This window comes from Pleurodeles waltl, chromosome 12, assembly GCF_031143425.1.
Source record: "Pleurodeles waltl isolate 20211129_DDA chromosome 12, aPleWal1.hap1.20221129, whole genome shotgun sequence".
NCBI lineage: Eukaryota > Metazoa > Chordata > Amphibia > Caudata > Salamandridae > Pleurodeles > Pleurodeles waltl.
The window spans coordinates 638,108,237-638,128,227 of NC_090451.1; the positions used below are offsets into that span (position 1 = coordinate 638,108,237).

The 19,991-nt window shown below is 41.9% G+C and overlaps 1 protein-coding gene and 1 long non-coding RNA gene across 3 annotated transcripts in view; one reads left to right on the top strand and one right to left on the bottom strand.

The window, feature by feature from the left end:
- JTB (jumping translocation breakpoint) overlaps positions 1 to 19,991 on the top strand; it is a 32,203-nt gene that overhangs the window by 1,331 nt on the left and 10,881 nt on the right. The window contains exons 1-3 of one of the 2 annotated variants that reach the window (XM_069218153.1): positions 6,569 to 6,814; positions 14,750 to 14,968; positions 17,593 to 17,633. In XM_069218153.1, coding sequence (XP_069074254.1) covers positions 14,841 to 14,968; positions 17,593 to 17,633 — 169 coding nt within the window. In that variant the 5' untranslated portion in view covers positions 6,569 to 6,814; positions 14,750 to 14,840. Of the gene's footprint in view, positions 1 to 6,568; positions 6,815 to 14,749; positions 14,969 to 17,592; positions 17,634 to 19,991 lie in introns of those variants that run through there. The other variant, XM_069218154.1, reaches the window with a different exon arrangement.
- LOC138268468 (uncharacterized) lies at positions 2,713 to 6,485 on the bottom strand. Its single transcript, XR_011200011.1, has 2 exons — positions 6,161 to 6,485; positions 2,713 to 3,151 (listed from the first exon to the last, which is right to left on the bottom strand). It is a non-coding gene; the product is annotated as an uncharacterized lncRNA (long non-coding RNA).

Sequence of the window (19,991 nt, forward strand, 5' to 3'; positions counted from 1 at the left end):
GCGACACTCTATGCCACTTTGTGCCATGCCACTTTACTCCACTCTGCGCCGCTCAACAACGCTCCACTGTATGGCACTCCATTCTACGCCACTTTACACTACTCCACTCTACACTGCTTCAATCTGTGACACTTCCCTCCACATCAATCTTCTACACTCCACACTACACCACTCCACAACAAATCTACTCCACTCTACCCTAATAACACTCCACTCTATGCCACTCCTGTATACGACACTCAACACTGTATTTTACTCCACTGTATGCCACTCTACTCCTTTCTGTTCCACTATACTCCATTCTATGCAACTGCACTCTACAAAGCTCTGTCACTTCACTCTGTGTCACTCGACGACACTAACTTTTAGCCATGCTGAACAGCAACCACAAGGGCGTACAACATGGCTAAAACAATCCTCTTCATTTTTTCCATTGAGATCTAATGCACAAAGTGTGTGTGTGTTGGCCTGAATTGTGACTAAGAATGGGATGCGACTCACATCAAAACAAAGCATGTATTGATAAGACGACTGCACAATGCAAACTGTATTTAAAGGGTAAACATATAAGCAGCAAAAGAAAACCATTCACAAGTGACCTTTCTTGCATGCACCACCCAAACAAAAAAAAAAAAAAGCTGTATCGCAGTCAGCACTGGCCACATCATAGTGCTTTTCTCTTTACTTTCAGCCATGCTGCACAGCAGCCACCCTGGTGTACAATGTGGCTAAACAAAACATTGACAAAGACAATAGTTCTTACAGCAGCAAGACTGTTTGGCTTTGCCAATGCTTGTCTCCCCTGCTTACCCCCTCCCCCCTTACAGGGTGCCGTGAGAAGAGGCAAGCAGCAGCAACAACAACAAATGTAAGTAATAGCTAGTTTTTAAAGTTTAGAAATATTACAAACAAGGCTCCTATGGGTGTTTCAATTGCACAACATGGTGGCAGCCGAGTTTTAAAATGGGGTGAAAAAACAAACCAATACGTTTTTACTTTACCATTGTTTGCATACATAGCTAAAAGCCACTCTGATCTACTAATAGGCTCTTTTAAATAAATTGTTTTTAATACAAATTGACACAATGTATGCATATATTTAAGAACACTGCATCACTTATTCACAAAAAATATATTGGACTACAATCAGAGTCAGTAAGGAATCCACTCTCCAAGATTCCAACCGAAAGATCAATAAGATACAGGTATGACGCCCCTCCCACAGGGCACAAGTCGGGGTTACACGCGGGTAGACTGTGTCCACCCACTATTTTCAAAAGGTGGATGTTGTCGTCCCTGTAAAGAAGTTGGGCCCCACTAAAATATGCTGAATTTGTCACGGTGTAGGTTTTAGACACCTGGATTGTTTCAGCAGCACCTGCACATTGTCTGCTTTCGTTCGGAGCAGCAACCTGCAGGCGGAGAGTGGGATTTCTTATTTTAAATGCCTGCTCAATCAAGACAAAGGCCAAAGGTAAGGGAACATCAGGCCTAATTTTGTTCCAGTTCCCTGGCTGGGAACTATCTGGAGCTTCTCGCCTCAATGCAATGGAAGGTAAACAAAGGCACACAGGTTATTATTTCACAGGTACTTAAGAAAGGGATGATTTTTAAGAACATAAAATGTGTTAGGTAACCAATATTTATGGGGATATATCAGACCTCAGTTGTGATAGAAAGTAGCACCTCTTTTGAATCCCATTGTTGCTCAAATAAATGCCAGCAAATAATTATTGTAAGATGCCCTTTTCGAATAATTTCAATAACAGCAAGTTTGTGGATGTGTAGGTTAGGTATAAGCCAGAGATTGGGTTTCCTAAACCCCTAGAGACCACCCCCATGTTTCATTTGCTTAAACTTCAGTTTGAAGACTGGCAGGCTATGTTGAGACCTGTGTTTTCTTTTTTTTTTTTTTATATCTTGGCCTTTTGGGGAATCGGAAAACAATATCACCTGTGTCATTATGTAAGCGTGCATGCATACACATCACGCATGCCTACAAAACTGCAAGGCAGCTGCAACTGCGTCACGGCCCTTTCCCCCCCTCGCTTTTGTTTTTCTCTTGCCCATGTTGACAGAATCTTGCTGATGTAGTACAACATCGTTTGGCAAAGCCAATAGGTCCCAAAGGTGAGATCTATTTTCTTTGCAAATGCTTGTTAATTCTGCAGAGTGGTTGCCATTAGTATTGAGGAAGTGATTCCCATCTGTTTTCTATAGCATCTGCGAAATGTTAAGCATTAACATTTACAATAATCACATGTGGAAATGTTTGACCCCAGCATCACAACTGACTTGATAGCCAACTTACTATTGCTCAAGGAACCTACAATGATGTTTAGTTCTAAGCCATGAAAAGAATGGAATAACAAATACAAGTCACAGCGTTGAACCTATAAGTATTCTGTCATACATAGATTGAGTGGCACTCTATTTGACAGCAGGAAGTAGTTGCTCAATTGTCTGATTCAGATTTGACACAACTGCTTCACTACCCTTCTTGGGAGCAGTGTCTTTCTTCTCAGCCTCTCTGAAGCACAGGTCTTATACACCTTAAACTACCCACACATTTTGGCTATAATCAGCCTCCTCTAATTTTGATTTTAAAGAGTATATGCACTTAAAGGGGAACAAACCAGGATGAGCCTTTAACTCTCATTTCAGATAACGATCACATCCAACGAGCACTACTTAGCTATCACAAGATGACAATTAGCAATTTACAAAGAACTTTAATAAACAAGTTCGTGTTCAAAGGCTTGAAGAGCTCCAGACTATCTGTAGCTTGAAGTAGATTTAGGCATCAACACTCTTTCTTCACTTCACTTCTCTTTCGGATAGTGATACAGCTGGGAGTAACGAGCAGACCCCCGCTCCCAAAGAGAGGAAGCTTTGTGAGGGGAGTTGTCTTCGTCCTGTGAGCGCGGAAATTAAGAAACTATTTATTTGGTTTGGTGTTTATGTACACAATTTTAAGTATGTTAAAAAAATGCTTCACTGTGCATGAACATAAACAAGAACAAACAATATGCGATGTATGTGCTTGGACATGGTGTTGAGGCAGGGTAACAGCATAGTTCCTTTGCTTTGTTGTAAATGCATTGTGTAACGATGTAAAATGTCTTGGGATCCATGTCACAGGTGATCTGTCCTACAAAGAAATTTGAAAACATTGCAAAATATTTAAAAGAAGGCATTTTAACAAAACAGTTGTAAAGTTCTGTGTTAGTTTGTGATTTATTCAGTCCAATTAGGGGGCAACTGCATCTCATCTTAGTAAAGGTACCTGGCAAAATGTTAGTTTTTGATGCACAAACTAAACTGAAAGCCAGGCATGCGCCAGGAAGTGAAATCTCTATTTTACAAATACACAAAGGCATTTATTTTCATAAACAAGATTAAGCACCATCTGCTCAGATGCATGAGCAACCTGTAGACCCACTTGTCAATTACTTCATGATCAAATCAACCCTTTAATTATTTGGCACATGATAAAGGGAGCAGTGTTAAATTATCTTTGACAGGTAATTTGGATAACATCAGTGTATTTTATTTACAGTGCACTTCGATGAAGCGACAAATCTGCTGTATCAAAATCAATATAAAAAAGTTGTGTTTGTGGTTCATGGTGACTGTCATAAATTGATTAATCAACCTTTAAGGCAGTTACAGGGCAAGGACATTTAAAAAAAAGCTTTGCTAATTCTGCAATCCTCTTCATTTTTTCCATTGAGATCTAATGCACAAAGTGTGTGTGTGTTGGCCTGAATTGTGACTAAGAATGGGATGCGACTCACATCAAAACAAAGCATGTATTGATAAGACGACTGCACAATGCAAACTGTATTTAAAGGGTAAACATATAAGCAGCAAAAGAAAACCATTCACAAGTGACCTTTCTTGCATGCACCACCCAAACAAAAAAAAAAAAGCTGTATCGCAGTCAGCACTGGCCACATCATAGTGCTTTTCTCTTTACTTTCAGCCATGCTGCACAGCAGCCACCCTGGTGTACAATGTGGCTAAACAAAACATTGACAAAGACAATAGTTCTTACAGCAGCAAGACTGTTTGGCTTTGCCAATGCTTGTCTCCCCTGCTTACCCCCTCCCCCCTTACAGGGTGCCGTGAGAAGAGGCAAGCAGCAGCAACAACAACAAATGTAAGTAATAGCTAGTTTTTAAAGTTTAGAAATATTACAAACAAGGCTCCTATGGGTGTTTCAATTGCACAACATGGTGGCAGCCGAGTTTTAAAATGGGGTGAAAAAACAAACCAATACGTTTTTACTTTACCATTGTTTGCATACATAGCTAAAAGCCACTCTGATCTACTAATAGGCTCTTTTAAATAAATTGTTTTTAATACAAATTGACACAATGTATGCATATATTTAAGAACACTGCATCACTTATTCACAAAAAATATATTGGACTACAATCAGAGTCAGTAAGGAATCCACTCTCCAAGATTCCAACCGAAAGATCAATAAGATACAGGTATGACGCCCCTCCCACAGGGCACAAGTCGGGGTTACACGCGGGTAGACTGTGTCCACCCACTATTTTCAAAAGGTGGATGTTGTCGTCCCTGTAAAGAAGTTGGGCCCCACTAAAATATGCTGAATTTGTCACGGTGTAGGTTTTAGACACCTGGATTGTTTCAGCAGCACCTGCACATTGTCTGCTTTCGTTCGGAGCAGCAACCTGCAGGCGGAGAGTGGGATTTCTTATTTTAAATGCCTGCTCACTCAAGACAAAGGCCAAAGGTAAGGGAACATCAGGCCTAATTTTGTTCCAGTTCCCTGGCTGGGAACTATCTGGAGCTTCTCGCCTCAATGCAATGGAAGGTAAACAAAGGCACACAGGTTATTATTTCACAGGTACTTAAGAGAGGGATGATTTTTAAGAACATAAAATGTGTTGGTCGGTTCCAGTATTTACACAAATAAAAATGTAAATACCACTATTTTGTTTTATTTCTTTTAAAACACTACTCATACCAATGCAGGTTTTCAGGGCACTTTACATCATATGTAAACATTCTACATTGATAATGGATCATGTGTGTAAATCAATGTATAGGATGCCTTCCCTAAGACATTGAGAGTTACAAAGTGTAAATCACATGCTCTTCATGGCTTACTGCTATATTTTGACTGTAGTTTTTGAACAGCAAGTAACAAAAAGATCTTTGTGTTAAAAGCAGTAATTCACCTGCCTCGCTACATAAAATAAAAATGTGTTATCTACTTGTTACAAGATGCGGTTTGTCACAGACACCTAAAAGCTTTATGCTCCTCTGATTCAAAACTAGGGCTAGACAAAACACAGATCTCGCCAACAAATGGGTTAACATTATTTTACCATTATTATTATTCAGAGATTTAATGGGCCCACAAAGATCTCTGCAGCAGGTGCCTTAGCCCCATATTTTAAAATGTAGACTTTGCAACCAATTAAGCAGAGCAGATTTACAGCCAAATTTCTCCTTTCTGACAACTTTTTGTGGCAGTTTTTAAAAAACAAATTTAGATTGTGAGGCACAGATTTTGTGTTGGAGTTGTATCACTTTTTTGTCATAACCCTAACGCGAATTCTCACTTGTTAAATCTTGTAATGTGCTCAAATGTACTTGTGATACAACAGCTTAACATATATCTGAGGTTAGTTCTTGTGATGTCACTTCCTTGGAGGTCATGATTTGCAATATCACCCTGTGATGCCACACACCATGTCACTTGCATACTGCCTAACTAGGTTAGTGCACACCCACTTCTATAAGGACTTGTGCCCCGCCATTCCGTAAATAAGACTGGCCGTTTCCAAAGACTTCGCCTCAAGATCAACACAAGCGAGCCCTCCAAAAAAAAAAAACAGCTGGACCGAGGTCTGGGAGCTTAAGGGCCAGGCCCTTCGTCGACAAATTGTAGAAAGGATGATGCGTAGAAACAGCAGATAACGTAGTGAGTTTTATTGTGCTCACGTCGTGAGAAGCCTACGGCTGCACCGTCTGCTCCGCCAGAGCCCCACAACGGACAGAGGTCTAACTGTTATTCAGAACACTAGCAGGGCAAGAACAGAACACGGAACCAACATTAGAAATAAACAAACATCAAGGCAAACAAAGCAATGTGAGACGTGCCATAACAGCACAGTACCACACTTAAACTTTAGCTGGTGACCCTGGACAGCAACCCGAGTCAGTAACTTGTTTCGCACCGCCGGCCCTCCCCAGGAAGGTAAGCAGCATCGAAAACGCTGTTTCCTCCTCCAGAACAGCCGGAGTCTACCGTCTGCCCTGGCGGGGGTCGCACAGGCACTCAACGCCCGCCCGGTCCGCGTGCCACCATCACCTCCGGTTTACACGCCCCAAGTCCTGCCAGCCCCATCCACGCTCAACGGCAAGCGGCCATCTGACAGCACTGATGCAACACAAGCACGTGCCCACTCCACAGCCAATTAGCACCTTTACAATTCTGTGCGGCGCCCTATGATTGGCTGAGGTGTCTGCTGGTCTCCAATCGTATATATCTATGTATTTACAGTCCCTCCCACTTCCGACGACTCAGGGAGTATGTGGTGAAACGAAGACTAGTTGTTACGCGACCCGGAAGTGAAAAAATTACGGCTAAATGACATCCGTTCAATGACCATTAACGGGATACCGACATCTGTCTGAATTCACGGTTGGATGAGTGCGCATTGAATAGGTGGTTACTTTAGACTTGACTAGTTCCTAAATCTGCTGGCCTCGTGATGCGGTTGTAAAGCAGTATCAGCCGGAGTCCAACAGATGGAATCATTTTGAGCAGGTTTGATTTGATACTATCAGGCGTTTGCTTTACCTTTATCATTGGGGCTTTCGTCATGAGCGTAATGGAGGCAGTTTACCTCTACAGGCCTCAGAAGGTGGTCTGTGATTGATAAGCTCCACAAAGCATCATGCTGTATTTTAAAGAATGACTTCGCCAATAGTCCTCTTTCAAATGCTTCCTTTGTACAATGTTTTTTCTTGTTTGAAATGACACCACATTTGAACGGTGTATATGTCCTTAATTAGATTATGTATCACCTAGGTTACTTTCAGGGCGTTTTCATATCACACCCTAGGTGCAAGATGGGCGACGAACTATTTTTGGATATAAACCAAGGAGCAGTATTTCTCTTAATAGGGGTTTTGGGTATACTGATTTTTTAGTGTACACAGATTGTAGATGTGATCTGTGTTTCTTTCGGAAGAAAACTCCTTTGATGTCTATGTAAAGACTTTCTACTTGATAAATGTCTTCTGTTTTGCACTACTTGCCATATCTCACAGTCAGTTTTATTACGCCAAATACCCCCCTTCGTTAATGGTGCAATATTGCATGTAAAATATGCCAGCCTACATTTCTCTTCTATTTTTTGTAACTGTTAAGTCTTATAAATCCTCTTATGGGGCCTCTTTACAACCGAACTGCAAATACGCACAAACTCATGTTCGTGCCATAATCAGGATTCTTAGGTGTACAGTAACGCATGTGTATTAGAATTATGCACTTTTAACATTGCAGCATTGTTCCAATGGTGAAGGGCAAACTTGTGAAAATTGGGTGTGCAAGGGCCAACTGTATGCGCGCCTCATTCTTAGCATAATTACTTAGAATGGTGCTTTTATTGCTCACCAACTAAATACACACTCGGCTGTGTCAGTATTTTCAGGGTGTGCAATTTAGTCTTGGCTTTCATTCCAAGCCACTGTATTGATCACCATGCTTTGCTATGTCGTTTACTCTTTTGATTCACATGTTGCATTACCTCGCCCATTCCATTTTCAGAGATGCAGTCAGACAATTTTTGAGGAGGCCAAGATCAGCATCTCTCTCTTTCTTTTATTCTTTAATCCTCCTCCAAACCAAGGGCTGTTTTATATTGTGCTGTGTTCCTTTATCTTCCCAACGGTCCAACTGCACTTTCTTTAAAATGCCCTGCCATCAACATCTCACCGCCAGAGTTTGCCAGATGTTGTGGTGGTGCCAGTCTTCTTAATCTTGAATACGCATATTGGTTGCTGATATTTGCAAAAAGATTGGTTATGGCTGGAAGTAAAATGTACAGGATCTTCTGAATCCTCTAAGTCAGATCTTGTTCTTCAGACACCAAAGCGCAGGCCTTACTGCATTAATAAGAGAAATATATAACATGAAGTTTACCACATTTTTTGTGGATTTGGTCGCTGTATGACTGATTCAGGCTTGGGGAAGTTCCACTTGGTGAAATGTTATCGAATTGCAAGAATATGTTTTCCTTTTTTCTGACTAGCGGTACCTTAGCGGAGTCAGTCATATAATTCCTTTTGTTCTGACAACTATATGATAAAGTAAGGAAACACCGTTTCCTTTATTGATTGGTCCCAACGGAAGAAGTGTCCAATGTAAAGTTCATATACGCTACGTGACTGACAGCCCCAGTGGTATGTTTGCCATGGCCAGTGGTCTGCAGAGAACACTTATTCATGGTGATTTAGATCAAGATTGCATTGTATATCACTCTTTCTTGGAATTGATAAAACAACTCTGGTGTAAGCTCATTTTTTTTTTTGACGTGATTTTTTTCCCTGAAAGAGGTTTTTAATTGTTTGAGCATTAATTATGTGTTTTACCAGAACCTTTTTTTATTTGAATTATGTTTCTGTATTCATATTGGTCAAATATTTATTCTGGTTTTTTTTGTAGGCTACTATAATTGCATAATTCTGTAATATGTTATCGTTTGATTTAACACTTTTCAATGAATGTGGATCCTTTATTTCACATAGATTTATTAGTGTGCCAAGTAATGTGTGCGGTTTTCCAATGTTTACATGTATCCACAACTGCAGTTTGACCCATTGCTGCTGTTAGAGCCCAATGTCACGGTTTCGTCTAGGACACATTTTTTCCCTTTTTGTTTGGCTGGCCATCAAGCTTTTTTAAGGGTTCAATACTGAATGTTGTCTTAGGTAACACTGTTTGCATAAGGATGGATCAGAGCAGCTTCACACCAAATTGAGGAACTGTAGGAAGTTGGCTCTGTATGTGCTATTTCAAAGTAAGGAATAGCATGCACAGAGTCCAAGGGTTCCCCTTAGAGGTAAAATAGTGGTAAAAATAGATAATACTAATGCTCTATTTTGTGGTAGTGTGGTCGAGCAGTAGGCTTATCCAAGGAGTAGTGTTAAGCATTTGTTGTACATACACATAGACAATAAATGAGGTACACACACTCAGAGACAAATCCAGCCAATAAGTTTGGTTATAGAAAAATATCTTTTCTTAGTTTATTTTAAGAACCACAGGTTCAAATTTAACATGTAATATCTTGTTTGAAAGGTATTGCAGGTAAGTACATTAGGAACTTTGAATCATTTCAATTGCATGTATACTTTTCAAGTTATTCACAAATAGCTATTTCAAAAGTGGACACTTAGTGCAATTTTCACAGTTCCTGGGGGAGGTAAGTTTTTGTTAGTTTTACCAGGTAAGTAGGACACTTACAGGGTTCAGTTCTTGGTCCAAGGTAGCCCACCGTTGGGGGTTCAGAGCAACCCCAAAGTCACCACACCAGCAGCTCAGGGCCGGTCAGGTGCAGAGTTCAAAGTGGTGCCCAAAACACATAGGCTAGAATGGAGAGAAGGGGGTGCCCCGGTTCCGGTCTGCTTGCAGGTAAGTACCCGCGTCTTCGGAGGGCAGACCAGGGGGGTTTTGTAGGGCACCGGGGGGGACACAAGTCCACACAGAAATTTCACCCTCAGCGGCGCGGGGGCGGCCGGGTGCAGTGTAGAAACAAGCGTCGGGTTCGCAATGTTAGTCTATGAGAGATCTCGGGATCTCTTCAGCGCTGCAGGCAGGCAAGGGGGGGATTCCTCGGGGAAACCTCCACTTGGGCAAGGGAGAGGGACTCCTGGGGGTCACTTCTCCGGTGAAAGTCCGGTCCTTCAGGTCCTGGGGGCTGCGGGTGCAGGGTCTCTCCCAGGCGTCGGGACTTTAGGTTCAAAGAGTCGCGGTCAGGGGAAGCCTCGGGATTCCCTCTGCAGGCGGCGCTGTGGGGGCTCAGGGGGGACAGGTTTTGGTACTCACAGTATCAGAGTAGTCCTGGGGTCCCTCCTGAGGTGTTGGATCGCCACCAGCCGAGTCGGGGTCGCCGGGTGCAGTGTTGCAAGTCTCACGCTTCTTGCGGGGAGCTTGCAGGGTTCTTTAAAGCTGCTGGAAACAAAGTTGCAGCTTTTCTTGGAGCAGGTCCGCTGTCCTCGGGAGTTTCTTGTCTTTTCGAAGCAGGGGCAGTCCTCAGAGGATGTCGAGGTCGCTGGTCCCTTTGGAAGGCGTCGCTGGAGCAGGATCTTTGGAAGGCAGGAGACAGGCCGGTGAGTTTCTGGGGCCAAGGCAGTTGTCGTCTTCTGGTCTTCCTCTGCAGGGGTTTTCAGCTAGGCAGTCCTTCTTCTTTCGTTGCAGGAATCTAATTTTCTAGGGTTCAGGGTAGCCCTTAAATACTAAATTTAAGGGCGTGTTTAGGTCTGGGGGGTTAGTAGCCAATGGCTACTAGCCCTGAGGGTGGGTACACCCTCTTTGTGCCTCCTCCCAAGGGGAGGGGGTCACAATCCTAACCCTATTGGGGGAATCCTCCATCTGCAAGATGGAGGATTTCTAAAAGTTAGAGTCACCTCAGCTCAGGACACCTTAGGGGCTGTCCTGACTGGCCAGTGACTCCTCCTTGTTATTCTCATTATTTTCTCCGGCCTTGCCGCCAAAAGTGGGGCCTGGCCGGAGGGGGCGGGCAACTCCACTAGCTGGAGTGTCCTGCTGGGTTGGCACAAAGGAGGTGAGCCTTTGAGGCTCACCGCCAGGTGTGACAATTCCTGCCTGGGAGAGGTGTTAGCATCTCCACCCAGTGCAGGCTTTGTTACTGGCCTCAGAGTGACAAAGGCACTCTCCCCATGGGGCCAGCAACATGTCTCGGTTTGTGGCAGGCTGCTAAAACTAGTCAGCCTACACAGATAGTCGGTTAAGTTTCAGGGGGCACCTCTAAGGTGCCCTCTGTGGTGTATTTTACAATAAAATGTACACTGGCATCAGTGTGCATTTATTGTGCTGAGAAGTTTGATACCAAACTTCCCAGTTTTCAGTGTAGCCATTATGGTGCTGTGGAGTTCGTGTTTGACAGACTCCCAGACCATATACTCTTATGGCTACCCTGCACTTACAATGTCTAAGGTTTTGTTTAGACACTGTAGGGGTACCATGCTCATGCACTGGTACCCTCACCTATGGTATAGTGCACCCTGCCTTAGGGCTGTAAGGCCTGCTAGAGGGGTGTCTTACCTATACTGCATAGGCAGTGAGAGGCTGGCATGGCACCCTGAGGGGAGTGCCATGTCGACTTACTCGTTTTGTCCTCACTAGCACACACAAGCTGGCAAGCAGTGTGTCTGTGCTGAGTGAGAGGTCTCCAGGGTGGCATAAGACATGCTGCAGCCCTTAGAGACCTTCCTTGGCATCAGGGCCCTTGGTACTAGAAGTACCAGTTACAAGGGACTTATCTGGATGCCAGGGTCTGCCAATTGTGGATACAAAAGTACAGGTTAGGGAAAGAACACTGGTGCTGGGGCCTGGTTAGCAGGCCTCAGCACACTTTCAATTGTAAACATAGCATCAGCAAAGGCAAAAAGTCAGGGGGCAACCATGCCAAGGAGGCATTTCCTTACAGGAACTTTGAAACTATTCTTCTTACAACTAAAAAACAATATTACACCTCACTTCCTGGCCATGTTAATGATATGCTACTCGTGGCACTTCTCAGTATAGAAGCCTTTGAAAAAGCTGAATGATAACGTTTCATCTGTCATTCAAAGGAATAAGAGATCCATTGCCAGATATGGCATTTTATAAGTCACATATTTTATACAGCAGTAAACTTTTTGGCTAAAGAACAATAATTTTCTGTGGGATAATTAGTGCTGGATCATACTATTTTTCATTCAAATCAAGATATATTGCTCACCAGTGTCTTTAGTTCCTTAAAGCCTTGCATGTTTTTGGCTTTATTTTTCCTCATTGGAGGCCCAACTCTTCATCCTTTTGTTTACAGCCTTGTGGGTATTCCATTTGTTCTGAGAATTGTTTGTTTTAAGTGACTATCTTTGCAAAGCCTTTTGCTACTTACAGCTTTTTATTTATTTTACTAATTTCCTGAAACCTACATAAGATGCCCGTTTTTTTTTTTAGAGATACCTAATATTGTGTAGTATTTCGAATTCTATGTAAAAAAAAGAAAATAGAACAAATTTGGCTTTCTTTGCCCTTGCTTTTTAAGTCATTGTAATAGTGAATTACCTGGTACAGGTTTCAATATCTCTGTTTTGTTTTAATGGTTCAGTCCAGTGCCTTTATTAACAGTGCTGTAACAATTTAGAACAAACTATTTATTCGAGCCTCTGTTTCTGCTCTTCCGAGTATTCTTGTTAGCTGTATGCTTATTGTCCATTGGTGGGTTTACTCCCTCAATAGCAACAGTAAATTCATTTTAGGCATGCTAATGGAATAACAGGAGTTGTAATGGGAGTGCAACACGGGTACATTTCTTCAGGGGGGAATTTTACACCTCTTACATTTCCATTTGTGGAAATGAATACCTTGTGCGAGTACTATGGGAATGCTGAACAGTCACAGAATCCCAGGTGTACTTACTGATATATTTCTGTATTCCATCAAAGATTTATTCCAAATGTAAGTGTTAAGCTTATTCTAGTAAGTGTTCTGAATCAGACTTGAAGGGTCTAATTGTGCTTCCTTTTCTCTGTGAAAATACAGCACAGTTTCGTTGGGATTATATAGGGTGTTCTGAGACATGACAATCAGTATTTTGTCCATGGGTGTCGGACACAGTACCGTCAATCATGCAGCTCGAAGTGGACTCTTTATTATAAAGTGCCCCTACAATTTCTTTTTTTTTGAGGGGGGGAGGGAATTAAACTTGTTAGGCCCATTGTTTTGAAATCTAGTTTCCATCCATGGCTTTTTTGGGTTCTTTCTTTCTGTTTTATGCTAAGGTTCTGTGGCCGGTATTGTTTCCCTCTATGTGCATGCATATTTGGGCTGAAGTTAGTCTTCCGTAGTTCTTACGTTTTAAGCTCACACAAAGCATATATTCCACTTTGGTAAGATAAGAACTTCCTATTCTATTATTTGGGAAGTGTTTTGATCATAACTTGTATGTAGGTGTGTTTGGATATAGAAGTTTCACCTCTGGATATTTTTGTGGTTATAGCTCTCTAGCTTATTCCTCAATTTGTTGGCAGTTATTATTTTCCTGTTTGCGCTCACATGCATATTTTGGGTGATGATTATCTTTTGCAGTTAGCACATTTAGGCTGCCACACACGATTATATTACCCTACGATACAACAAGGAGAATTTCCTAATCTGTTATGTAGAAGGTCTGTTGATTATAACGCTGATGTATATGTGTGTAGTTTTTGCACTCACTCAAATATGTGCCCGTTGATGAAGTCGCTTTTCTCAGATTCCCAAACCCTCACGCAGCTTGTACCTAATGGCAAGTGTTCCTATGCTGCTCTTCATAGAAGCTGCTGTTTTCTTGATTTTAGATGTAGAATAAATAAATAGATTCTCTGAAATATATAAATTTTTTCATAAACGATATATATATTTTGAGAGACTTGAAAAGCTAATTGAGGGTGGAAGGTGGGGTTAGGCTTCTTGCTAACTAATAAGTGTTAAGTACTGGCAAGCATTGGGGGTGGACTTTTTAGGATGCTCTGGAAAGGGGTAGGCATGCCATGAGACAGCTTAAGTAGGGGCACACATGCCCGTGGTGATTTGGGGTTGGGTGCCTAGTTTAGTTTTATTTCCATTTTCAAAGCACAATCCCTTACAAGGACTTCACCAAACTTGGAGGTGTCAATCAATATACTTCACATCATGGTTAAGACTAACATTTTAATATCACAGTAAAAATGTACAAACAAAACACGCTTTCATATCATACTTTATCAACATTAATACAAAAATAGACACATTAGCAGCAGTAAATACAAAACTTCACTGTCTACACCTTAGTGTTTCTGCAGGATCCTTTTATGTTAAGTATATTGCAAGAGGGGCTGAGTGGATTGTGTTGTACCTTCCATACTGAAATTAGTGCCTTGTCTGATTTTCCATCTCCTCTATATGGTCCGCAGCGTTTTGTTTGCAAGATAAAAAAGAATGGCTTTTGATTGTTAACTGTTTTTGATTCACTGTGAGCTACAAGGAACAAGAGCAGCAGGAGTTTGTGCTTCTGCAAGCAGGCTGCTTCCGGGTATATTCAATGTATTATAAACCCTTCAATACTGATCATAGAGGGTTTCAAAATATAAGGGGGTGGTGTATCTCAAGCGTCCGGTGGCAGAATAGGGTGAGAAATTTAATGCACGCTATAAGTAATAATTCAAGATTTCAGGTCTGAAAGTAAGGCATAACACTCAATTTGGTATTTATTGCACTGAAATTCACATGTTTTTACTGGGACATTTTCCATTGCAAATTGTACCCAGTTTTATGTATAGAAATCTGTTTGGGGAAAACAACATAGTCTGATAATTATCAGACAGATCACGATGTCGATGCTTGTGGAAACTTCCATTTGTGTAGAGATCAGAATGTAATTCCTTAGACTTAATCCAGTGCCTACAAACCACTGGATGATCAGCCTTTTTCCTTTTTCTTGCACAGGTGCATCTTGAGGTGTGAGGCACACAATGGCTGTGGAAATTGTGAGAAGATAGTGGTTGATCACTAAAGAAACTTGCAACACGACCTCCTAATGGTAAAGTGTTTGGACATGCCTGTCTGCTGGATGGATGCTTTGAAGACTACACGATCTCCAGATTTTGGACTTCTTCCCTTTTTCTTCTTGTGTACTGTGTTCAGCGTGTTGGTTTTTAGTGTGAGGTAAGGCAGGAAAGCAATCTTTTACTGGTCCTTTACTGTGTGACTGAATTCCTACAGGAGGTATTCAATATTTGCAAGAAAAAAGTCCTAACTTTCAAAGAGTGTGACAAGGCGTTCTCTTCCCTGTGTAGGTCGGATTTGCAGTGTTTTGCCTGCACTACAGTGTGGAACATTGAATCTAATGTTAGAAATTCAGAAATTGTGTGGCTCTGCTAATGTTATAACATTTTGGTAGTTGTCTAGAAATCGCCAGCTGGTTATCCTTCAGCCATTGCATTGAAGATTAACTCATGGATTAGCAGTATGCGCCGCATATGCCTAGATAGGAATTTGCTACCACCTCACAAACAACTGATACTATGCTTGTTACAAGCACCAGTTTAGCATATCTCCCATGCTCTCCCACTCTTATCTCCCAATTGCCCCTTCTATATTCCCCCTCCTTCACCTTTCCCCTTCTCCCCCTCTTCCCACTATTATGCTTGCATTACCCCTTTTCCCCATGCACTGAAGTGTCCTTTTTGCTTCGCTCCCTCTTCTAGTGGCATGTGAAAATTACATTCTCCCAACTTTCGTGATCGCCCCCCCTTATTACCTTTTCATCCTGCTTCTCTCCATCTCTCTTCTGGGTCTCGAAAAGTTTTGAAGCACTTGGAAAGTAATATTTTGGAGTTACATACAGGACAGAAAAGCTATAATCTTTGAGACCTAATCCTGACGCTGCTCTGTTTTTCAGGAGTTGCCTTATGTTGTTAATGTTTTTTGACGGAACTTTGTGAAGTGAAAGAGAAAATTGATCTATAGAGACGCCTGCAAAGTGAGAGAGAGATTCATTGTAGGTCTTAACCACACTGGGCATTCTGAATGCTTAATCAATGATGATAGGTACACAGTGCATTGTTGGCCTTTCTTTTTTCTTTGGTTCATTTGGCACAAGCTGCAGGCCTGTGTAAGATGATCAAAAACAAAAGATTGGGCAATACAACATCCTGCATCTTCACAGCCTCTTCTCCCAACTGACAAACGTGTGGGAGCAAAGCAATAATCTAAATATGGAAAGGACTGGAAGGGGTTCATGGGAAGTGAAGGGAAAGCTGGAAGTTGCAGGCAGCCAAGACAAATAAGGGGTTAGTAAAGAGAAATATATATGTACATAAATATATTACGAAATATAAGAAAACGTTATAAGAGACCGCTTCCTGGTACCGTTATGAATGATTTAGTGAAGCCTATATAATGTACATGACATTGGCTTGAGGGTGCCATTATTTGTCCCACTTTAAAGACACAAATAGGAACCCTAAGCCCACCAATAATTTGTCCTTTTCAAAGGTCCCTTTGTTCCTGCAATTCTGAGGAAGTGCGCCTTGCCCCTGCATCCTGTCTGTGCTTGCTCTTTTGCAAGTGAAAATCTTACTTTAGGCGGGCTACACTGAGCAAATTACAATGTGGATTGGATTGAAATGGGCACAGACACTGTGAGGCAACACCAGCAGCACAAGAAAAGGTGGAAGTTCCACGTGATCGGAGTAGATACCTATTCCCACAATGGAGAAAGGAGGAACTACCCGAACCCCCCAGGTAACTCCAGTTAACAAAGACATCCCAGAAAAGGAAAGATGCAGGCTGGCCCATAGGGCGAATAGTTTCCTGTTGCAGTCATGCTTACATTGTTTCTAATGGACAGCACAGACTTTACAAATACATACTACAAATTAGGATAAGTACGAACTCTGGTTATGTGGTGCTGGGCAAAGTGATTTGTTTCAGCTGCTCCTTTCAGCTTGCATGATTCCCCACCTGTTTCGAGTCTAAAACTGTATACAGGTCAGAAAAGCATTAAACAGTTAGAATAGGAAGAAGATCTCTGTATTTCAGGTGACTGGTGCAGTTTTCAGACAGCAAATGCCGTAAGTGTGGGGAGATGGCCTTCATCGTTCCTTGCAGCAGAAGGAGAGCACAGGGATGGATTGGCAGGAGCTGTCAGTAGGCACTGGGGAGTTTGTGTTCATAGTAGTATGGAATAGGTTTCAGGGGTGAGAAATTGTCACTGAAAGAGAAGAATGCAGTGTTGGATAATGTTGCCCTGTCAACGTGGTATGGTTGAGAGGGAAGTGTTAATAAGCAAGATTCTTGTTAGCCACGCTATGGAAGAGAGGCGGTGTCAATAATGGAGCTGGTGGGTGACCTAAGTGGTTGGGCAGAAGAGTCTGGGCAAATTATGCCTGAGAAGGGAAAGCATTTGGAAGTTTGCTTCGTTGAAGACATTGAAGTAGAGCTTGGCGTGGGAAGCTGTACAGCTGCGGAAGGTATTGTGGGTGAGTTTGGTTACTGTGGATGAGGAGTCTCATGTTGGTGGTTGGGCAGGTTTGGTAAGCGCTAGGTGTGATTCCAAGTTCACCCATACAAGTCTCATGATTTAATGAGGAGTTCATTTTTCAATACCCTTTTTCATATAGTGTGGTTGGAAAATGTTTTATACTGAACAAGAAAAATCCTTTTGTATTGTAGTAGTTATCTGTGGCTGAAGCAGTCTCCTTTACATCATATGTGTGATGGTTTAATATAAGGTTTGGGGTTTATTACACTCAGTGTACTAATTTCCCCATCCAATTCTCTTGCAGATCAGCAGATGGCTTTATCTCCAAGGCTGAAAAGTACCCCGGTGAGTATGTGATGGGGTTCATATGAGACTGTTTGGGTATGATACTATGCCTGAGGCCATCATTCCCTTCTGATCTCAAAAATCTGTTTTTGTTGATACTGCCTGGTGTCGGGCAACGTTTTATGCCTATGGGGCCTCAGAGTGATGGTGTACAAAGTTGACTGTGAAACAGCCATAACAGTCTTAGCGTCCCTGATCTGGCTAGAGTGAGGCAGTGCATCACATTTAAAAGAGCCTGGGAATAACCAGTACAATTTAACATATCGTATTTGCTTGAAGTACGTGTATGGGAACAATGATGTTTTATTTTACGCAGAGCCTGTTTAAATAGCATTTATTTTTTTTGGCACATCCCATTAGGTGAAGTAGAGTCTATCTCCTTTTTACTCGTAGAGAAATAATTTCCTGCACCTACATTTGGGAACTGGCTACACCTTATATATGCTCAGATTATGAGAACATCCTTCAGTCTCTTACACCAGAGAAGACTATTTTGATTAATATTAGGCACTTCACTTCCATGAAGTAGGCAAGGGAGGTTATACTGTTATGTTGTTGAAGCATTCATTTTACCTGTGGATTCTGGAACAACTAGATGTTTCTAATTGGAGTTGAGAGCCTGGGGAGTTGATTCTTAGAGAAACACACTCAATAAAGAAATCCGAACACATTTATAAAAATAACACATACTTTTATGTAAACTTTGATATCAGGATAATGTAATCAGGTGAGTACTTTTTGAGTTAATAATTTTGATAGTTTTCAAAAGTTGACAGTGCAATTTTTGGAGCGGTAATGTTATCCTATGGTGGAAAAACATATACTGCATACTGGTACTTAGCATCGACTTACAGGACTGGTTTTCTGTGCTAGAGGGGTGTACGGGCAAGGTGCGTCCAGGTGCAGAGGTGTGTTACGGCGTCGGGTGTCCCATTCAAGTCTATGAGGATCAGTCCGGTTACAAAATGAATGTGTTCCTGTGTAACGTAGCCGGTGCTCATGTAAAGCATTTGAATACCGTTTTATCTGGTTCGCGCTAACTGAACTCTATTTGGAGGCTTGATTTACATCCAAAGGCTAGATGATTTTTGCTATCAAGCTTGAGTCTGTGAACTGCTTGGGTCTGGAGTCACATCTCCTTTTCTACCATTTTGGAGACAACATCTTTCGCTATCTTGTTGCCAAGAATTAAACTATGTGCTTAGTTGGTGACCCTCCGGAGGTTATCAAGTGCACGTGCTTTCACCTAGTGTTAACTTCTACTCAAGTCAGTTGAGTAATGCACCCACTGCAGAGTTCTTGAGAGAACAATAATGTCACAGTTTACAATTCCAACTTTTTCACCTCTTCATCTCTGTAAAGTTGATGCAAATGAATTATAGTGATTGTGTTAAGAATTGCTCCTGTTTTGCACTGCTTTGAAATGGCAGAACCTGTATACCAAGAGCTATAGATAAAAAAAAAAAAAGAGTTATTCCCAGACTGCCCCAACACGCATCAGACAAAGAAAGCTAGGGGAGAGGATGTGGCGTAAGGGCCAGAGCTGCTGACTTTGAAGCCTGGGATCACTGTTCGAGTTTCTGTGCCGGCTCAACATCCTGTGACTCTGTGCAAATCACTTAATCCCCTTGATACCAAAAACGAATGTGCTCTTGTGTAATGTAGCCGGTTCTTATATAAAGTGCTGCAATACCTTTGTATCAAGCTTGCGCTACATAAAAGTGCAAAAAAACATTAAAAAGTCCCCACAGACATTGTAAAGAAACACCAAGATGCCCGAAACGAAGTAAGACGAAGAAACAACATACCGCCAGGACCGAAGCGGCGAGACGAAACAAAAAATAGTGTGCCATACTAAGGTACCTTCCTGATTGTGCATTAATCCATGTACTAGGGGCAGTTTCCAAGACGATAACAAACAGCCTCAAGGCGGAACAAACCTAGAGCATTTACCAACGACACCAAGGAATTATTTAAAGGAAGGCCCCGGAACCATGAAAGTGATGTACATGAGATTGGTATGGTTAAAGCCCTCAGATTAGATAACAACATGTTGAGAAGAGCAGCGTTTGCATGCTGCTATGCTCGACCCAAAAATGATGGGCGGGATGTTTGAATTGATCTCTGCCACTGGTACTTACTTGAGGCTACATTCCAATCCATTGTTTTTTTTTTTGTTTGTCCACGGTGCCACCTCAAATTGTACCTGGCTACATGCAAGGCATGCTTGACCCTGTCCAGTAGAAACAGCCCTGCCCGATCTGCCAAGCAAGTTATCTCTTAACCAGAACATAAGCAACCTTAGAAAGGTTTTGCCCTACTTTGTATACTTCAGTGATGAGAGCTGACAATTGCAGG